This window comes from Rhinolophus hipposideros (assembly GCF_964194185.1).
Source record: "Rhinolophus hipposideros genome assembly, chromosome: 12".
Lineage (NCBI taxonomy): Eukaryota > Metazoa > Chordata > Mammalia > Chiroptera > Rhinolophidae > Rhinolophus > Rhinolophus hipposideros.
Window position 1 is genome coordinate 72,161,731 of NC_138058.1, and position 22,178 is coordinate 72,183,908.

The 22,178-nt window shown below is 38.3% G+C and overlaps 1 protein-coding gene across 7 annotated transcripts in view; it reads left to right on the forward strand.

Moving 5' to 3' along the window:
- YWHAQ (tyrosine 3-monooxygenase/tryptophan 5-monooxygenase activation protein theta) overlaps nucleotides 1–22,178 on the forward strand; it is a 42,691-nt gene that overhangs the window by 13,562 nt on the left and 6,951 nt on the right. For 2 of the 7 annotated variants that reach the window (XR_013994675.1, XM_081069550.1), the window contains exons 3-5: nucleotides 10,899–11,022; nucleotides 12,755–12,918; nucleotides 14,011–14,106. Coding sequence is in view for 5 of the 7 variants with exons in the window: in XM_081069550.1 (XP_080925676.1) it covers nucleotides 10,899–11,022; nucleotides 12,755–12,918; nucleotides 14,011–14,106 (384 nt within the window). In the remaining 2 variants the exon portion in view is untranslated. Of the gene's footprint in view, nucleotides 1–10,898; nucleotides 11,023–12,754; nucleotides 12,919–14,010; nucleotides 14,107–14,892; nucleotides 14,971–16,015; nucleotides 17,392–22,178 lie in introns of those variants that run through there. The other 5 variants (XM_081069551.1, XM_081069552.1, XM_081069554.1 and 2 more) reach the window with 5 other exon arrangements.

The window sequence follows — 22,178 nt, forward strand, 5'->3', positions numbered from 1 at the left end:
CAGCAGTTGTTGGATGGTCTTAATGACTAGATACTCTGCTGCACCCAGCCTGTTTGTAGGTGCGTCACCTGGAAGACTGGATTCATCGACCCAAGTACTGTCTTCTCTTAATAGCGCTGGAGATACTATCAGTGTTTGTTTTGTAACTCCCCTCCCTCCCCCAGACCAACTGTATTCCCAGCTTCTAGCATAATGAATACCTATTGTTTTGTTTCTTAGAGTGGCACTTTAAGCATTTGGAAGGCCCCTCATTGTTGCTCCATCTCTTCTGTTGGTGCAGGAATGGTAATAATAGAAATAAGCTTGGATGTCTGTCAGTGAAGACATCTATTGTGTTATGACACACAGAGAACAACCATATTTGTATGGCATACTGGGGAAAATGGATTTCTCCCCCAGCTTCAGCCTGCTCTGGCCAAGGGGATCAGTATCTGTTTACCACTTAATTAGGCGGAAGCTCTAGATCTCATCCTGGAAGATTGAGCGCTAGGCTCTCAGTGTGTTCTTTCACGGGCCACTGGGATATCTGAGCAGGGGATTAACATGCCCAGAATACAATTTAAAGTTAATCTGGCAGCAGAGTATAAAATAGATTAGAGACAGAAGAACACTAAGACCTGATAGATTAGTTAGGTTATTGGATTAGTTGAGGTGAAATGATATGCTTAACTGGGTAATAGAAACAATAATGAGACTGAAAAGGTAAATCAAAATACTGTGATAGAGGTCAAATCAATAGGCTTGACAGCTGGTGCTGGAATGGGAAATGGAGTGGGTAGAGCCAGAGATAGTGCTGATGAGCCTGGGTTGCTAGGACGTAGGAGGATGGTGGAATAATTAGTAGAAGTGAGGAATGTAAGTATAGAAACAGGTTTGGGAATAAATGTATTTCTCTTCAAGGCATATTGAGGTCTAGTAGATAGTCATATTTCAAAATGTATAAGGATATTCCCTTCCTGTAATGTTCCAGAGAAGTCGGGAGTATGGAATGGGGTGGTACAAGGGGTTGCATTACTTCCGTGAGTTTGCTGCAATTTATAGTATGGCCTTTAGCCTTGCAGACTCTAAAACACCCCAGCACGGAGCCATCTTTCAGAGATAGATCCACAGTAATTAAGCTCATGTGTATAAAACCAAGAACAGTGAGGGATAAATTAGTACAAAGATTGAAATAGTTGTGTTGGCATGACCAATATATTCTCACCAACAGTAGAGGTAGACTCACAAAAGGAATCGGGTCATAATCAGGAAGTAGCTTAGTAAATGTGACATCATTACAAGAGAAATTGCAGGGCTGCTCAAATGTTTAATGGCCATCATCTCCACAGTAGGGCATGGATTTGACAGTGGATTGTTCATGACTCACACACTCCTAGGTTATAGATCGGATCCTTTCCCATCAGGGTCTCTTTTCTGTTCCCATGCCTCCTCTCTCGCTTTTCTTTCTGATTGACTCATCCTTGTTTTTAAAGTATATTTATTTTACATACTGTCAGATTATAGTTGTCTTGCATTGTTAATTTGCTATACAATAGATATCTATATTTATATCTGTATATATACATGAAATCTAGAAAAAGTGTTTCCTTCAGTGGTTTATAGTTAAGAGGATGGAGATGTATGTTCCCAAAGTATACCATGCTTATTTGTCTGAAAAGTTTTCCAAAGTCTTGACTTGGAGAAAATTACATCCAGGGGCTTGGGTGATTAAATGTGGGAGACCAGAGGAGTGAGGCCAAAGAAGCATTAGGGTGACACCCAGGTTTCTACCTAGGGCAACTGAGTGCTTTTCTGAGACAAAAATTACATGGCGGAGGAAAATAAACAATAGATGTGTTAGGAAGGGACATGTAATGTTTTTTAAATTAGTCAAGTTTGAAGCCCCAATAGCCCATCCAGGATCCCTCTGTCTGATGCTTAAGATTTCTGTGGTAATTGAGGTTTATGTACCAAGCAGTGTTCTGAGCAATTTGTATTAACCCAGTCTTCACAACAACTCCGTGAATTAGGGATTGTCCTTAACTGTTTTACAGATGAGCAAACTGAGGTACAGAGCTGTAAAAGTAAATTGCTCAACCAGGTTTAAGGTTTGTGAGTCATTAGCCAGTAAAATCTCAAATGAACCCGTCTTGTCAGTAATCTTAAAATGTATAGTGGGCTATTGAAATATTTGAGATCCTTGATTATTCTAATGAAACACTTTCTCCTGGAAGCAGATTATCATATCATAGTTGTCACATTTCAGAAGGTGTAGTCTTAAAGGCAGATACTTGTTTGATTAAAGAAAAAGCATAACCTTACAATTTTAGCCAATCCTCTAAAAGAGGGTTGGAAAATGTGTCCTTTAAAAGCCACCTCAATCCTTTGCACATAACTAATACGAAATAACTTGAAGTGATATTATACTGTGATATTATACTGTCCTCTGCAAACACGAGGCAGCACACATGTATTGCCATTCGGCCTCTTGTAATGATTCTGTATTGTTATTTTTGGGAGAGTGGAAACGCTTCACAGGTTATCGCCAGGAATTTTTCAGTTACTCCATATTTTAGTTGCTGTAGTTATTCTAATTGACTTCTCTTTTATTCCATTACTTCTTCCCACCAAAAGGGTTCTTTCAGTAAAGGTCTGAATGGGAACTTCTGTCTTTGTCTGGAAATGTCTTTATTTTGCGCCTGCTTTCATGTGGTACTTTTAATTGGTTACGGAATTAGAGCTGACGGTTGTTTTTCTCAGTACTTTGAAGGTAGTTGATTGTTTTCTGATGAAAAATCACCCACCTGTCATGTTGTTTCTTCCTTTATAGGTAATGTGTCATTTCTCTGGTTGCTTTTAAGAATTTTCTTGTCTTTGGCATTCTGCAGTTTTACCATGATGGCCTAGGTATGAATTTATTTTTATTTTATCTTGCTTGGGATTTAGTGTGCTTTTCCACTCTGAAGGTTATCATCTTTATACTGTTACTGGGAGAGTCTCAGCCATTATCTCTGAATGATATCTCTTCCTCATTCTTTCTGTTCTTTGCTCTGGAATTCCTATGCATATCTTAGACATTTCTTTCTATTTGCATCCTTTGACTTATCCACATTTTTTTCATCTAGGTCATTGTTCTGTGTTCTGAGTAGTTTCTTTAAATATGTCTTCCATTGTACTAATTTTCTCTCTCTTTTTTAATTATAAAAGCCCTTTGTCTTCTCCCCATACCTCCACGCTGCCTTTTCTTAATTCATTGTGTCCTCCTTTCCCCTGGCTTCTGCTTCCTTTATTATTTTTTTTAATGAAGAAATAACCAAATTTCAAACTTATACAAAATTTCAAACTTATACAAAAATAGAGAGAATGTACCATATGTACCCATTGCCCGGCTTCGGCAATTATGAATTGTCCTGTTTGTACCCCCCCCAGGTACCCCCGCCATTATGCTGAAGCCAGTCCTGGGCACCATCTGTTTAATCCTTAAGTACTTTAAAAGATTCTTTAGTCAGTTTCCACATACTTTATGTTTTATTACAAACTGCTGTCATTTTTTTAGTTCTTGGATACTAACCATCTGTTGATTTGCTAATCCCTCATTACGACAGATCTGTCCCTTGAGTAGTTTTGTTATTTTTAATAATACAGATCTGCCTTTTTTCTATGGAACTTGTGTGTGCTTTGGATTGTGGAAGGAAGGGTTTTTACACAGTGGTTTTGATGATTTGTTTCTTCATGGAACACTAAACTTTGCCAATCTTTACATACACTTTCATCTTGTGGTTTCACACATCATGTATGAAATAAAAATTTGAATAGCACCTACATAGAACATGGGTTTGGGTTTCAGTTTTTCATGGGAGATTACTCCTTCCTCCCAACCAGCCCCCTTAAAGAAGCTCAGGAAATAGCTTTCTTGCTACTTCAAGTGACAGTGGACAGTCTTTTTAGGGTCCCTACCCCTTCACGCCACTGTCATTGTGGTGTAACTCACTTTTTGCTCTTTGTTTCACCTTCCCTTCTAGCACCTGAATATCTTCCTTTCTTCCTTTGGTGCTGTTATATTTTTTCCTTTTATTTTACCTATTTCTATTTAGCAATTTGATTATTTTTAGAAGAAGGGAAAGTCTGCTCTGTCTCACTGTGTTGCCAGAACCAGAAAGTCACAGTTCTACCCATCTTTTTTAAGGTGATGAGTCACAAATTTCTTAAAAGTACTCCATACTGAAGGTGAGTAAGGTGTGTGTGTGTATTTTAAGCTGATATACTGCTATTTAGGTAACATTTAAAAGATAATTGCCATTTCATGTGGTAAGGTAGACAGTGCACCAAATATGCGTACACATTCAGACTTGTATTTTAACTACAAGCCTCCTGTTCATATATTGTATTTGTTCTAAAATTGAATAGTCACATTAACTTATGCTTCTCATATTTGTCAGAAATGTTGGTAATACTATATCTGATTTAATATAATAGAAAAATATTAATGTAGTTTTATTGCTATACAGAATCTTTAAATATATGAAGTTCATATGATAGACATCTGGAAAATGAACTAATATCATTAAAATGTAAAGAGTTCCTGCAAATCAGTAAGGAAAAAACTCAGGCAATGGCAAAGGATAAAAACAAGTAATAGAAAAGGACATACAAATGTTTAACTTCATTTATAATATGCAATTTATAAAATTAGAAAATTGCAAATAAAACTATAGTAAGATATTTGTCACTTACTAGATTGCAAAAGACAAAAAAATTTATAATACTCTCCATTCAGAAGGATGTTGAGAAATAGGAACATTCATACATTATTAGTGGGAGTATAAATGGAAGTTGCCTCCAGTGAGGACAGTTTAACAATTTATCCTATGGATCAAGTGTACATTTGATCCATAGGATAAATTGTTCGAAATGCCAGAAGGTTTGAAGCAACTGAAATATTCATCAAAGGAGACTAAATAATTACAGTATGCCCATAAGTGGAATACTATGCCGTGTTACATATAGGATGAGGCAGTTATAACATATGGGTATGGAATGACCTCAGGGATTATTATATGGGAAAAGCACGGGATGGAGCAATGTGTGTTACGCTAACATGAGGAAGGGGGAACATACATACATGGATTGTAAATGTATAATCAGAGGAATACACGAGAAACTAGTGATGAAGGTTGCCTTGAGGGAGGGGAACTGGGTATTAATAAAAACCCAGGAAAGGGAGGGAAACTATTTCTCACTTTTGAATTTTATGTGCTGTGCACGTGTGGCCTATAATTTTAATGCACACCACAGTCTTGCTGTATGTGAAGAGAAAATATAAATAAGGGAGGAAGAATCCTGTGGTATTGAGTTTAAATTGAAGATACCAGTCTGAGTTAATGATTTTTCAAAAAGGGAGGAGGAAAAAAAACTTCGCTGAAGGAGCAAGACAGAGAACAGAATGGAGAGATTTTTCTTTAGAAATTTTAGAGTGGTAATTATTACACGTTACTGCTTTGATAAAAAGTGGAGAGTTAGAAAAACAAGTAATTCATTGAAAGTGCTAGACCATTTTAAGGTCGTGTGCTAGGCCCTGTGCTAAGCGCTTGACATGCCATAGACAGAATTTTGTCAGTGTAGTTAATGATGGATATTAGGAAATTTGGCGGCTTTTAAAAATGTACCTTTGATGATTTGGGGAGTTTCCCTTTTCTTTTAGAAAGATGACCATGTTCTGTGACTTGGTACCTCTTTGTGGAGTTGTGCCTTTTCCTATGCCACAGGCCCTCTATACTGGGATGCCTTCTTCCCCGTGCTTTTTGCTTATTTGTAAAATCCTATTTTACCCTTTAAGACACAGCTCACTTGATACCTTCTTTAGAAATAACTCTTCTGATTCCTTAACAAAGTAATTTCCTCCATTGCTGCGCTCCCAAAGGACTTTTGTAGATACCATTGACCCACCCAGTGTTTCCGAACAGGTGACATTGAGTGGACAGAGGTTGATGGCGCTGTACATCTCTTAATGCGTAGACAGTGCAGCTGCTATTTAGGCAGAAAACTTGTATGCGTTTACCTGAGGCCAAACCTAATGTTGTTTTATATTTAAACACAAAGTGTTTTTTTTCATGGTTTTAATGCATACAAAATTAACCAGGAATGCAACTCCACCATGTAAAAATCAAGGGAATGTTGTACTTTGTTTTGTTTGTAACCCAGCTGGTCAGGCTATTCATGAGAGTTGGACAGACCGTACAAGTCTGTATTCGAAGGTTCTTGACATTCATGGTGATTCTTAGGGGCAAACATCTGACTATAATGTTTAGCTATTGAGCATTTACATAGTGAAATACATACTGTTTTATTACAAATTACTTTTATTCATATCTTAATTAGGCCATTGATGTATATTTGTAAATTGTGTATAAATGTGTTGTTACCTACTAATTTCCGTTTAGGGTAGTTCAGTTATAAATTATTACTTATAAAAGGGGTTATCTTGAATGATAATTGAATAGCAGAGAAGGGGAGCAAAGGTTTAAAAAAGTGAAAGCTCTAAAAGGTCAATATTGTTATTAAAGTTACTTTGATTTTTTTTGGCATTAATGCAGTTAATATCTACAATTAGTTGTCTAAATTAGTATCTATTCATTTGACACATAGGTGACTTTTTGTTAAAAAACAAAAAAAGGAAAAGAAAAAGAAATTCAAAGAAAGAACTGCTCCTAGTAATATGTGGCATCACCTTTAGTCTTCTCCTAAAGTGACCTGTATAATAACTTACATTCTTTCTTCTGACTTTGCTCATGTTTGAGTTTCTTTGGTTTAGGATGTCCGCAGTTATTAGTCCATCTTGTAATTTTGGGTAGGGAGTATACTGACTTCTTCACAAATTTCTCGGGTTCTCAAAAAGGAACACATTACTTGATTCCACCCCTCAGTTGGGTAACTGTCAGTGCTGGATGGAGCCCCAATCTTAGCTCTCCAAACCTCCCGGGATAGTAAAATTTGCCTATGCCGGTTAAAAAGTTGCAAAAGGGATCTCTTGTTTAATTGACAAGAATAACATATAGGAGAAATTAGTGAGGGTACTTTTAACTATATAAATGTTAAAACTGATTCCCTTCCTCTCTTCTGACTTTTACCAATAACCTTATATGGAAAGATTTTCTTATTCAGGGAGCCACTTGTCATTTTGTTTTTTTCTCTGATGTGTATTGAGTGCTTTTATAATTTTATTTTTTTTTACAAAAAATTGTACACCTAGGTTACATACCTTAAGTATTCATCGCCTCCATTCTCTTTAGTATTAATAATTAATAACTGACATTGATAATACCTGATACAGCCATGACCATTTCAGTAAGACATGAAGCAGAATCCATTGTCTTTTAATTGGGCTAAAATTTAAATCTTTACTACTGGTAGCCTGTGGAAAGGCGCAGTTATTCTGTACCTGTTGTTTCCTTCACAGACAGCTAGTGGCATCTGACAAAAGAACCATGCTACCTGGCTGAAACTCCAGGATGGAAGTAATGCACAAGTCATTTTATAAAAGCCAGCCACTGTAAAGTATACGTAGTGGCTGTATGCAAACTAGTAATCAAAGTTCATAATTTTAGGTAGGAAAGTTTACATTTCGCTTATGAGTGCTGTGTAATTACTAATGTAGCAGCTTCTGAGCAGCACCCCGAATCCTTGGGAGGCCACTGTGCCTGTGAGGAAGACAGTCCTGGTGAGCCTAGAAGGGATTCGTGACATTTTTCTCCTCACCTCAAGACCTCATTCTGTCAGACTTTCTCCGCCTCTGCCACCTCATTTCTACCATATTTAATCACAAAGTAGTAGGCCTCAAAGGTACGAAGTAGCTTTTTTTGTGACTATAAAAAATGTCTTCAACAGAGGTGGCACTATTTGGAGATCCTCTGTGGGATCTCATCTTAACTGACCGGTTCACTTTGGGAGAACAAGAAAAGTGAGGCTCTTTATTTTACATTACAGTTCCTTCGTATGGGTACTGGTAGAGGTGGTGGTTCCCACAGTATAAGTAGTGTGTTTGCATTATTTGATCCTACTCAGAATCCACAGTTTTGTTTTGTTTTTTAAGATAGTGATTAATGTGAGTCAGTTGGAGATTTAAAAACAAGTGAACACCCCTGAACCCTGTCTCCGGTTCAAGCCGTTCTTTCTCAGTCTAGGTGTGTAGGACCCAACTCCCTGGCCACGCTGGTATTATGAGCCTGTGCTACCCCAGGCTGAGGCAGTTGGTCGCTGGTCGTCCGCAGTTCTCGGCAGCTCTTGGCAGCTCTTATGGGCTGCTGGCCGCTCATGGTGGTACATGGTAGCCCACGGCTGCACACAGCAGCCCACGGCAGCTCACGGCAGCCCAGCTCCAGGGAGCGCCGTTGTTCACAATCTTAGCTGTAGAGGGTGCAGCTCACTGGCCCATGTGGGAATCGAACTGGTGACCTCAATGTTGGGAGCACGGCGCTCCGACCACCTGAGCCACCGGACTGTCCCCACAGGTGAACTTTCTGTGGCAGTCTCACTATATATATATATATATATGTAAAAATGGCATTAAAGGAAAAAAGTAGTATGATTTTCTAAGATTCTGGGAAAGACTTTTTCCAGTTCATTTTAATAAATCACTACAGAAGTTGTATTGATGGTGTTAAGCAGAAGCAATTATTACAGTCTGATCCTTCAATGATGAAGTATGGTGGTGTAGAAGTAGCATTTGCTTTCACAGTTGCCTTTAGCTTTTGGGTGTAGCCCATAATGGTATCTACTACTGCATTTGTGGTCCAGCAACTTCACAGGCTTAGCCACAATTTTGATACTTGCTAGTTTAAATAATGTATAAAGTTCTGGGGCTTCATTTTGTAATGTTACTGTAATACTAACTTTAACTTCCCTGAGCTCTGGGCCCTTTTAAAATACACTTTTGTAACCTAAACATTTTTCGAAAGGTTAAATTTAAGGATTTAAAACATAAAAAGTGTTTTTCTGTTTATTTCCTTTAAAATAACTTATGGGTATAATCATTGCATTTTGTTTAGGCCATTTTAATTCACATAAACAAGTTCTTGAGTTGGAACTGCATTTTCTAAACTATCTGTAAACAACCATTTTTTTACTTCTTCAGGAATAGATTTATTTGAATTTAGAACAGTCTTACTGGATTATTCTCCAAACTTCCCGAGTTTGTATCATTGTTGGCATTTTTATATAACATTACTGGTAATATCTGTGGCATTTTCCAAAATTCAGACATGGTCATGTCTGTTCCTTGCTTAAATTTTTTCACTAGTTTCACTTTGCCACCTCAGCAGAAGAGTGGGAACACCTGGCTGGTTAATCGTCACTAGCAGTCACTGAGCATTTAACATGTGACACTATTCTATGCCTTTATATGTTTATTGTTTTTACTAGTATCTTAGATTTTCTATGAGAATTTTATTCTACTTTGTAATATTTTTAAAATTCAAAAAGGTTTTTAAATTACTTAGCATCAAGTAAAATTGATAGTCCCATAAGATGTCTATATTTGTCTTTTGTGACTCTGTACTTCCAGGCACACCTTGTGCAAATACCTCAGTTTGAGAAGCACCAGCTAATTGGATCAAGTGCACATTTCTTTGTAGGTAGTGGGGGCTAAAAGACATACTTAAATATTAACCCAATTAAAAAAAATAATTCAGCAGACATGACTGTCAAAATTGCAATGTAAGGGGCCGGCCCGGTGGCTCAGGCGGTTAGAGCTCCATGCTCCTAACTCCAAAGGCTACTGGTTCAATTCCCACATGGGCCAGTGGGCTCTCAACCACAAGGTTGCCAGTTTGATTCCTTGACTCCCGCAAGGGATGGTGGGCAGCGCCCTCTGCAACTAAGATTGAACATGGCACCTTGAGCTGAGCTGCTGCTGAGCTCCCGATGGCTCAGTTGGTTGGAGTGCATCCTCTCAACCACAAGGTTGCCAGGTCAATTCCTTGAGTCCCTCAAGGGATGGTGGGCTGCGCCCCCTGCAACTAACAACGGCCACTGGACCTGGAGCTGAGCTGCGCCCTCCACAACTAAGACTGAAAGGACAACAACTTGAAGCTGAACGGCACCCTCCACGACTAAGATTGAAAGGACAACAACTTGACTTGGAAAAAAGTCCTGGAAGTACACACTGTTCCCCAATAAAATCTTTTAAAAAAATTGCTATGTGAGTTTCTAGACCACTTCCTCTGGATGCCTGTACTTAACCTTGTTTTGGGTGGGCGCTGGTCTGTAAAGGACACTGCGTAGCTCTGCTCTGGGCATGGTGACTGACTGGTTCTGAGACGGTACTCTTCATACTTGTTGTAAACGTTTTGTTTCCTCTCCCTAAAACGGTTGCACATCCTTACTTTCTAATAGCTGCATTCGTACTATACTTTCTTGACAAGTCAAATGTCCCATTCCCAGGGAAGCCTGTTAACCAGTGGCCGTCTCCAGCTGAGTCAGATACTCCTCTCAGTGCTTCCATAGCCCCTTGTTCACATATCTCTTAACGCCTGGTATATAGTTAATGGTGTACTTAACCTCTTTTCTTATTAGACTGTGAGCTCTTTGAGAGAGCAAGGACCTTATCTCATATCAGATACACTGCCTGGCACCTAGCAAGTATCAGGAAATGCTTGCTGAATGAATGGATGAGTGAACAGGCAAGCTCTTTCTAATTAGCGTTTGGTATAATCCAGTTTTACCATTAGAAACTGACTTGCTGTGAGCCAAAGCATTCAGCTAGTGGCAACCACCTAACCCCCTGCTTTCAACCCATGCTTCAGGTCCAGGGTGGTGAGGTATAGAGTTACTGTGATAGTTAATGATTCAACTGTATGTCATTGCGAGTTCTTGACTGGAATAGCCTCTTATTAGTGCCTAATGGTTTATCTTATTTCTTTCAGGAATTGTTGGATAAATATTTAATAGCCAACGCAACTAATCCAGAGAGTAAGGTCTTCTATCTGAAAATGAAGGGAGACTACTTCCGGTACCTTGCTGAAGTTGCATGTGGTGATGATCGAAAACGTAAGTATATTTAGTTTATGGTAAAGGTGAAATGTAAAAAAAAAAGGGAGGATAAAATGGACACTGTGACAGTAGTTTCTATGTGGTCTCTAGGCCCTTTGTAACTTTAAAAGACATTTTGGACTCTATATCAGGAAAAATAATAATGTTACCTTATGTTCTTAAAAATGAAAATAATAGTCATGAATTTACCTTATGTGCCTGTAACAGGATATTGTACTATTTTTGTTTGACATGTTAATTTTAACTACTTATTTGAAGGATCATAACATAGGCTACTAAGACAGGTGAAATGAGAATGTTATTACTGGTATATAGTTTGTCATAAAAAAACATAGATATGGAACAAAGACTAGCTGAATTGCCTAGCTTGATTGCTAAAAAAAAATCAAAGTAAATTTATTATTAGTGAATTCCATCTCCTGGAGAATTGGTAGCTGGTTATAATAGAGATCCTTTTAAAATAGAGATTTTGTGTATGTGCCTGCTACCAAATTTATCAAGCAAACTCTAGGTAGAAGTATTACTTAATTCTTTATTTTTTTCCAGTAAGTATTATTCGGTTCTGCATACCCGTACAAATAGTTACTATAGTCTCCTCCCCCCACAGAGAAAGTGAGACACTTTTACCATCAGTGTAATTGTAGACACAGAGAGAAAACTGTTACACCCTGCTGAACAAAATCTATATACCACACTTACTGTGTTATTGATGTATAATTTCTGTTGCCATAAAAATAAGCAAAACTGAATGTGACCAATACTTGCACAGAACTGAACATTTAGACATCAGCAAGTCAAGGGGATGTCTTTGGGAGATTCGGACATATCCCCTTAATCTGATTTCAATCTTTCTGGCTCATTGGCATTTTCTAGTCCCGTGCATAGAATACTCTAATGGTCTGAGATTTGTAGAATAGTGTCTAGACAGCCAGAGCTCCTTAGCATGTAGGGCTATACCAGCCAGGTTAGATCAATAAATGTGTCATTTCAGAGGAAGGAAAATGTACACATCTGGGTCACAAAGGGATAATTTAATTTCTGTTAGGTCAGCATTTCCAAAGCTGTAATGGGCCAGTGGCCTCATTCAGAACACCTACCTTTTTCAAAATGTGGATATAATCAGATTTGTGTTGGTAATACTTGCTGAACTGTTTTTTTAGGAAGGTGACATTTTTATTAGGCCAGTAATCAAACTCTGGTCAGAGCAGATTTTGTACTGTATGCTGGGACTTTTATATTATCTTTCACATAAGACATCTTGATACCAAAAATTGGTATTGTTTCTACAAATAAGTCACAAAAATAGAATTGAGTGGTGGTGATCTTTATAAAATACTTTCATTATTTTGAGAAGGGGTATTGTGGCCAGGTTTCCTCCAGCTTTATCCAGATATTGGCAAATACCAGTCAAATTATTTTTAATTGCTGCATTTCCAAGTAATAGACATGAAAGAAGAAAATTGTTTTAGCCCCAGAGATGGAAAATCTGACACTATCTCAGGGTTTTTTTTTTTTTTTTAATTAAACTGATTATAAGCCAGCAACATTATAGACTAGTTTTTAAATATCCAATCAATGTTTTTGGTTTGCTACTGTGGTTTTAAAAGAAGGCTACAGAGAAAAATCTGGTTCTACCAAGAGCTAGTAGCATCATATGTTAAAGGTGTTCATATGCTGCATACTGGATGGATATTTCAATATCCTGTTTTTTTCATTTTTGCCTTCACAGAAACAATAGATAATTCCCAAGGAGCTTACCAGGAGGCTTTTGATATAAGCAAGAAAGAGATGCAACCCACACACCCAATTCGCCTGGGGCTGGCTCTTAACTTTTCTGTATTCTACTATGAGATCCTTAATAACCCAGAGCTTGCCTGCACACTGGCTAAAACGGTAAGAGGTGTGTCTAGAATACCCTCTTTAGCAAACGTTATTTGAGGTGTTAATTTCTAGATATTTCACTTGGCTATCCACAGGGATGATTTCTACTATTTCTTTGGATATTTCCTTTTTCTTACCGTCATGACCACCTACCACTACCCCTCTCAGCACCTTGCTCTCTCCCAACTGTGGTTGTAAGCAATAATGTCTGTCTAAAGAGCATAATGGTCAGAGTAATCAAAGAAGTATGAAAGAAAGGCAAAGGATTGGAAAGTTAGGCCACCAGGTTTGGTCATTAGCATAGATGCATTTCTCAAAGTGTTTCAAAAAGGGAGAGTGTGGAGGGGATTTTGCAAATAAATACTACTTTTTATTGGTAAGAAGTATGTTATGCATAGCTATTGAGCTGTGTGTCCTGTGAAAGAACTAAGAAATGCTTGCTTACTGATTGAGTACGTACAGCTTTATAAGTTTCAAGTCATACTCATAAGTTTTTGGGCCGGCCCGGTGGCTCAGGTGGTTAGAGCTCCGTGCTCCTAACTCCGAAGGCTGCCGGTTCGATTCCCACATGGGCCAGTGGGCTCTCAACCACAAGGTTGCCAGTTCGATTCCTCAACTCCGGCAAGGGATGGAGGGGAACGCCCCCTGTAACTAAAATTGAACAAGGCACCTTGAGCTGAGCTGCCGCGGACCTCTGCTCAGTTGGTTGGAGGGCGTCCTTTCAACCATAAGGTCGCCGGTTTCAACTCCCACAAGGGATGGTGGGCTGTGCCCCCTGCAGCTAGCAACTGGACCTGGAGCTGAGCTGCGCCCCCCACAACTAAGATTGACTTGACGTGGAAAAAAGTCCTGGAAGTACACACTGTTCCTCAATAAAGTCCTGTCCCCTTCCCCAATAAAATCTTAAAAAAAAAAAAAAAATTCACTAAAAATAAGTTTTTAAACTGAGAATCTGAGGAAATGATGCCCCTAAGTTTTGTTTTTTTAATTGATAATAGAACATAAAGTGAATGTTTACCTATTTTGTAAAAATGCTTTGTACTTGTGGACTAACCAGTGTGTTGATACAAATGTTGTTTACTGTGGATATTAATATTTTACCAGGCTTTTGATGAGGCCATTGCCGAACTTGATACACTGAATGAAGACTCTTACAAAGACAGCACCCTCATCATGCAGTTGCTTAGAGACAACCTAACAGTGAGTTGTTCGTTCCTTTATTTCCTTTTCAGCAATAAAAATACTTATATTTTATTTTGGGCTCCCTATCTCATGGGGCAGTTATGTAACAGCTGTTGTTTCTCTTAGAAAATGAGACTATAGATCCATAAGGAAAAGGATTAATTAGTATTCTGTATAGGACAATTATTCTTTTGTAGGCTGGGTTTTAGTTGAATAGGCGTTTTATCAAACCTTCCTGAGAAGGTACTAAGATTGCAGGAATTCAAAATCAATTAACATCATTGACTGTTTCAGTGGGATGAAGATCGATGTTAATAAATTTGTTAAGGTGGAGTATTTATGTAATTTCATCGTTTGGGTAAAGTTGCTGTAGCAAGGTAGGGAACTAACTGTAGGTCTCTAAACTTTCCTAAGGTCATGTAAAGTGCTTTACTATACTACTGTTTTACCTGTACATGATGTTCTGTAGGCATTTATTAGAGGGAGTAAACCTGCACCTCAGTTTACTCCACCTCTGCTTCTAAGCCCAAACCCTGGTTTTGTTTTTCTTTATGAGTTTCTTTTTTCTTTCATTTTTCTCCCTACTTGTTGGACAGGTAGATGATGAAAGAAAAAGTAATGGAGAAAACAATACAGGTTGAGCTTTACTTAGCTTCTTTTATAGATTCAAGTAAATTTGATACATCAAAATCTTAGATAAAATGTGGAAGAAGGGAACACACCTTTTAATATAAATGTAGTTCTCCTGGCCCCTCAATTGGGTGCTTTATCTTTCGCTAGATAGGATTTTTTTTTTTTTTTTAGCACCATATCTGTTCAACTTAGCTGAACAGGAAAATTATGAAGACACTTCATTCCTGGTCGTTAGAAATCCCGGCAGTTGTGAGGTAACAATAGAAGAATAATCAGCATAGATTTAGCTTTTATAGAAGAAAAGTAAACTGAGCGATTATGCCTCTTCCCAGATATACCATGGTGCTATCTATATTTTAACTGGTTTTGTTTTGTTTTCTCACGTATGGAGATGGTTCTTCAGGGAGATACATGCAGAGAGTACCAAAAAAATATATACATATTTTAAGAAAGGAAAAAACTGTATTAAAATTGTAATAATATATACCAATAACAAAGATGAATACAAGTGATGTGTATACATTTTTGTTGGCACCCCTAGTGTGTTCATGTGTGTGTATGTGTATTAGTATCTTAAAGATTATATAAGATGCCAGCTTTTCTGAAATTGCAAGTAGTGTCTTGGTGTTGGTCTAGTAGAAATCCATTTTGTGAGCTATTGATTATAGTCTACTAATACTGACTGTTCCCTCTTCACATTATTCCATGTCAAAGTCAGTTTTATTTATTTAACATCCTACCTAACTCACGAACTATGTATCCCCATGCACACATGTTGCTTCCCTATAACTTACATCATACACTCCTGTTTTACCCTTTGCAGCAACACAAAGTTAGCTGACTTCTTTTTCTGTTAACATATGATAGCTTTTCACATATTTGAATACAATTATGACGACCGTGGTTTCCCCCATCCCCCCAAATTTATTTTGTCTTATTAATCTCAAATTATATTTTAGTAGTGCTTTCACAAAGAGCTTTGGGCAGCTTGGAATAGAAAGGATTCTAAGGATTTTACCTTGTTTTTTTCCCAAAATTATGGTACTTATAAAGAGTAAGCTTTAAAAATGTGTGTCCTGTCACTTTGAAAATGCAGATAGTGTGTCATGAGTGAGGCACTTTGTAAATGTATGGTGAATAGTCCACAGGGATCCACTTGGGAAGAGTTGATTGATGGTGTTTGGGTTTGAGAAATACAACTTCTAGTCTTAGTAATCTATTGTTGGAATAATTGCTCAGAATTACATTTTAACATAACAGCAGGACTTGAGATAATTGTCTAATCTAGAAATAGTAACTTAATATGATTTTTCCCTAGTTATGGACATCAGACAGCGCAGGAGAAGAATGTGATGCGGCAGAAGGGGCAGAAAACTAACTGCACACTGGGCGCCTTCCTTCTTCCCTCAAGAAACCTTTTCACACACCTCCATTCCTTATTCCATTTGGATTTCCTATAGCAAAGAAACCCATTCATGTGTATGGAATCAACCGTTTATAGTCTTTTCACACTGCAGCTTTGGGAAAACTCCATTCCTTGATTTGTGTTTGTCTTGGCCTTCCTGGTGTGCAGTTACTGCTGTAGAAAAGTATTAATAGCTTCATTTCATATAAACAGAAGTAACTTCCAAACACTTATGTAGAGGACTAAAAATGTAATCTGAACCAGTTCTGCAAGTGACTGTGTTTTGTATTACTGTGAAGATATGAAAATGTAGTTAATTACAATTTTAAGAGTGTCCTACATAATTTCTTAATTTCTACATTCCCTCCCTTACTTTTCTTTGAGGGTTTCCTTTCAGTAAACAATTTTTCCATGTTCTTAATGTATTTGGGGGGGGGCGGGTAGGAATCCAGGAGTATTAGACTGAATGGAAAAGCATTTGACATTTCTGGGCTGGGGGTCACAAATTGAAACGCCTCCTGTATCATATATGATGGAGGTCTTGTGTGTGTGTGACAATAGGGAATTTCCTTATTCACTCTTCATTTGCTGCTGTTTCAGTTGACAACTTCCCTTCCCAATAAAAATTCACTTACACCTCCTGCCTTTGTAGTTCTGGTATTCACTTTACTATGTAATAGAAGTAGCATGTTGCTCCCAGAATACAAGCATTGCTTTTGGCAAATTACAGTGCATGTCATTTCTTAATACACTAGAAAGGGGATATAAGTCCAAGTCTCAAACGTTAGTACTTTTCCATGCAGGTTGTGCACATGTGAGAGGGTGTCCAGTTTGTCTAGTGATTGTTACTTAGAAAGTTGGACCACTATTGTGTGTTGCTAATCATTGACTGTAGTCCCAGAAAAAGCCTTGTGAAAATGTTATGCCCTATGTGACAGCAGAGTGACATAAAATAAAATGACATTTTATAAACCATTTACTATGGCTTTGTAACAATTGCATACTCATATTTTAAGGGACAGGTGAATTTGCTACTTTCTGCAGTTTATTGGTACTTCCCTTTTATGTAAAGTTAGTAGTGATACCCTATTTCTGCATTGTGATATCCTTGTATAGGGATGCCTGGAAATGTATAAACTGGACTACATTTCTTAGAGTTAGTGTTTTATCCATAGATCAGTTTTGTGGGCCATCTCTTCCTCAGATGTAAATGATATCCAGTTAAGTGTTACATGGAATAAAATGGACATTTTAAAACTAGAAAAGTTAATTATGTGATTGTGAATGCTTTGGCTGGTGTTAGAATCATTAGAATTATGCTTCAGTGGATATTCAAACAAATTAAGAATACCTTACTTGTTTAGTTTTCAAATAATTCCCTTTATTAACATTCAGTTGTACCGTTAGTGAGTTCCAAATAATTTTAGTTTTTTATCATCACAATGCCTGTTACACTAACCTGTCTTAAGTATTAGCCTGAGAATTTATTTTAAAGTCAAAAGATAACCTGATAAAATAAGCTGTGTGAGATTATCTTTTATCTCCTAAAATGTGACTTTGAAACAAGTTTTCATCTGTACTTGATTTGTTTTCCTGAGGGGAAATGAAAAGAGAATTGAATGGGATTTGGGGAAATAGTCATTTAAATAAGATTACTAGGACTGTGGTCCTCAAAAATCTAAATCAGTAAGACTACTTTTTAAATAAAAATTGCTGTAAACAGAGGAAGAACATGGTGAATTAGGAGAAAAAAATTACCATGTCTTAATAAAATGGTTGAGTACTGAACCGATCATTGTGAGTTACACCAAAGTAGCTTCTTAAAGAGCAGATTATTCTCATCATTTAGTCACAAATTTAATACCTCCTTACCTTAGGAGAAATCAGCATCTTTAAAAGGGCCCAGCCTGTCATATCTCCTCATGACCCTCTGAGTTCTCGGCCGCCTTGCACTAGATGTAGAGGATATATGTGGAACACTGCTGAGAACTCAGTAGGAGAGAGGACAACTTTCCTCAGGGGAAAAGGAGGTAAGTAAAATTGGGGGGTGGAAGGAGGGGTCAAAGCCATGTTTGAGCTTTTAACTTTTTAAATTACTTTTGGAGATCAGAATTGTTAAATGTTACATCTATTTTGTAGTAGAACTTATTTGGCAGTTTTTCCCTTAAAATGTCATTTATGTTTTAATAAAATAATTGGGGTGGGGATTACATTCTAACACTATTTAAATAGAAGCATTAGGGATTTCTGTACCAACATACTGTACATTCATTATGATTTGATTTTAGATTGGGAAAGAACACTACATTTTTTTTGGACAGGATTGATAGAATGCACTCATGTCTAGGACATAAATATTTATCAATAAAGACTTTTAAAAAAATCATACTCCATGGGCCAGCCCGGTGGCTCAGGCGGTTAGAGCTCCATGCTTCTAACTCCGAAGGTTGCCGCTTCGATTCCCACATGGGCCAGTGGGCTCTCAACCACAAGGACGCCAGTTCGATTCCTCGAGTCCCGCAAGGGATGGTGGGCTGCACCCCCTGCAACTAGCAATGGCAACTGGACCTGGAGCTGAGCTGCGCCCTCCTCAACTAAGACTGAAAGGACAACAACTTGAAGCTGAACAGCACCCTCCACAACTAAGATTGAAAGGACAACTTGACTTGGAAAAAAGTCCTGGAGGTACACACTGTTCCCCAATAAAGTCCTGTACCCCTTCCTCAATAAAAAAAAAATCTTTAAAAAAATCATACCCCAATAAATAAAAAAATAAATAAAAATCATGCAAAACACTAGGAGGGCCATTTAAAGATGTAAACATTCTAGGGTAAAGTAAGGTCAGAATTCTAGTCATTTTTAAATGGACTGATATACTTAAGGAGTGGAGCCATTCAAAAATATTTGAGGCCTATGTAAGCATGAACTATTTTTGTCACAATCTGAGCCTTATTTTATTGACTATAGGTGTCAACTGATACATATAAAAACTAATACTTAAGCTTATTTTCTTTTGGTTTAGGACACTTTCACTTTAAACTGATGAAGGCAGTTACGCTGCATGTTTTATTCTGCCATATAACTCATCTTCCCTTGTACAAATTGTATTTGGTCAGCTTTGTGAAAGGAGAACTGCCATGTATGTATATCATGTATATTACTATTGAATTTTGAGGACATTACAGTTAAGTACCAGTTAAAGCACCTGCTACATAACTTGATGCATGCAGCAGGCACTTTGAGAACCTGTATACCTGAAATTGTGAAGGTCATGAAATCCAATGTGGGGCAGACTTGCCTTTTATTCTTGAGTGACATTTCACGTACAAGTGGCTCTGCCTTCAGAGCAGGTGCTCAAAAAAAAAGGAGTAAGGAATAATAAATACCCAGGCGCGAAAGCTGGAGACTTCCCGTCTCCCATCTTCACTTTAAAATTACTTTTTTAAAGTGATTTGAGCATATCCATAAATGGTCTAGCCCAGGGGTGTCCAAACTTTTTTCAACGGTTTTCACCAAGGGCCATATGCAGTAAAATACACAAGCAGCCGGGCCACTCACTCGAGGTGAAGTACATATTGCCTCACCTGGTTTATTTAAGTAAACTAAATATATTTTTGGAATTTGCTGCGGGCCAGTTAACAAGGATTGTGGGCCTCTGTTGGCCCGCGGGCTGCAGTTTGGACACCCCTGGTCTAGCCCTTTTCAGTTCTAGGGAATCAGTATCAGTCGAATTAATTGGGGTCCCTGGTCGGGTGCTATACACATTCATATTTAATCCTCTTGACTGCACTGCCAAATAAATTCCCCTGGACTGATAGGATGTTTAATCAGGAAAAAATGAAATTGTCCAAAGTTAGATGTCAAAAACAGACCTACACTTTGAACTCAGGTGTAATCCCAAGTTCATTTCTGTTCCACTATTGGCTGCTGTGGGTGTTTCTGCTTGCTTTCTATGGCAAATAAACAGGATTGTTTCTCTTTCTATCATATTTGGAGGTTTGCATTTGTTTTTTGTTTTTATCTTGACTTCCCCCTTAATCTGTTTTGTCCCGGGGAAAACCTCAAAAGCAGCTCAAGGAATATTAGGACATGTTGGACCTAACTCATGGTTAAGGAAACAAATCCAGAGATCCTCGGACTTTTCCCAAGGTCTCAGCAACAAATATTTAGCCTGAAACTGGACAAAAGAAGCAGATGCAAATAAGTCCAAATTCTCAGGATGAATTGGAAAAAATTTTCAATGAAAATTATTCTTGCCATTCATTTAGAAAACGAAGGGGTTGATTTATATTTCTCAAGTAACTTAAAAAAAAACAGTTCTCTAATAATCTCCAGAAAGTAAGGATGATCGTTATCAAGCAGCATTAGTCACATTTATGGTTCAAATGTGTGCTTAATTTTGTGTGCTTCACACTGAAGTCCCTGTATAACCAATGTTAATCCTATTCTCAGTGCTTCATTATAGGGGCAAGGCCTTCAGCCAGGGTTCTAGTTCCAGCTTCCCACTGACGTGGGCCAGCGTATTGGAGGCCTGTCTATCCCATCTTCACAGGTCCTGTTCGGAAGCATCTTCACAAATACAACTCAGTTTCATAAAATTTTGAAGTAGGTTTGTCTCCTGGATGAGGAAACTGAGGCATGAAAGCTCGTGACAGGTCCTAGGACTTGGGTCTCATAGGTAAGACTCCTGGCTGGCTGAGTGGTACCAGGATTTAAACCTGGGTTTAACGTTGGTATGCAACTGCTGTGTCGCCCTTTTTGGGAGACTAAAGCAGTGACAGAGCAGTAGTGCTTTTTTAAACTTGAGGTCATGACCAGTTAGTGGACAGTGGAAACTTAATGGGTCACAGCCAGCTTTTTTTGGTGAAATAGAATGGAAAATACGTCTGTGGGGACAAAGCCCCAAAAAGCAGTTTCCAGGCTCTCGGCCTCACATAGAAAGGTGCTGGCTCAGGTAGTAAATGGCCGTCAACTGTGATCAGATGGCCATCAGCTGTGGCTAGTTGGCCGTCAGCTGTAACCAGTGAGCCATTGGCCACTAATATAACTGCCGTGGCTACGCTAACAGAAGAGAATGGGGGCTAGCAAGAAGATGGTGGGTGGGCTGGCAAGCACAGATTGCAGTTAGCATGGAGGAGTGCGGGTTGCAGATTGCAGAGAAGTGGACAGCAGGTTGCGAACAGTGTGGCTCCTGCTTCCTGTTCCTCCAGCCCAGCCGCCAGCGAGAATATATTGGTTTGACTCCCCTATCTGTGGCTCCATGGGTGTTCCTTTTTGGCCTCTCCATGTCCTGCGTTCTTATGTGGGGAGCGGGACAAGAGACCCCGCAGGCCGCCCCGCATGACAACGTCCGTATTAGTAAGGGTAATACTTGGTGAAATCAGTTTTTAATGTATGTGGACAGTGGGTTGTGATGTAAAATTGATTTCAAATGAACTTCAAAGCTATTTCTTCTAGGTGGTCTTAAGGGTTTCTTTGCAGTCCATGTCCCAGGACTGTGACTAGTTCGTATTTTACTGTTGTGAATAATACCAGTTTTTAATGGTGATATTGTTGGGTCCCTTCCACTTACAGCATTGTGAGAATGGCAACACTTTCTATCTTAAAGTGTTGAGAAATAAGTCCCTTATTTGACCTTTAGAAAAAAGGAGCGACTCCCCTTTTTCAGAATGATACTCTTATTCTACATTGCTTGAAGGATTATGTATAGATTAATTCTTTTATTTATTTTTGGCCTCAGACACTATTTCCGCAACATAATCACAGCCTTGGCATAAGGCTACCAAGGAAGTACTTAAATCCTGCAAGCATGGCAGAGGCAGGGTTTTGTCACCTAGCAGAGGCTTATGGGCTGTTATGGGGTAGGACTTAACTAAGTGGGTTTGAAACTGGATTGAGCCCCGAATAAGAATGGGATGAAATACAGCTCTTTCAGGAATATTGGGTTCTCAAATGCCTACCAAAAGGGTTGTTGAGTATAATTTAAACTAAAGATTTAGGAATTTCCTTGCTAATTCAGACAAATGAAATGATACAGACTCATTTGTTTGAA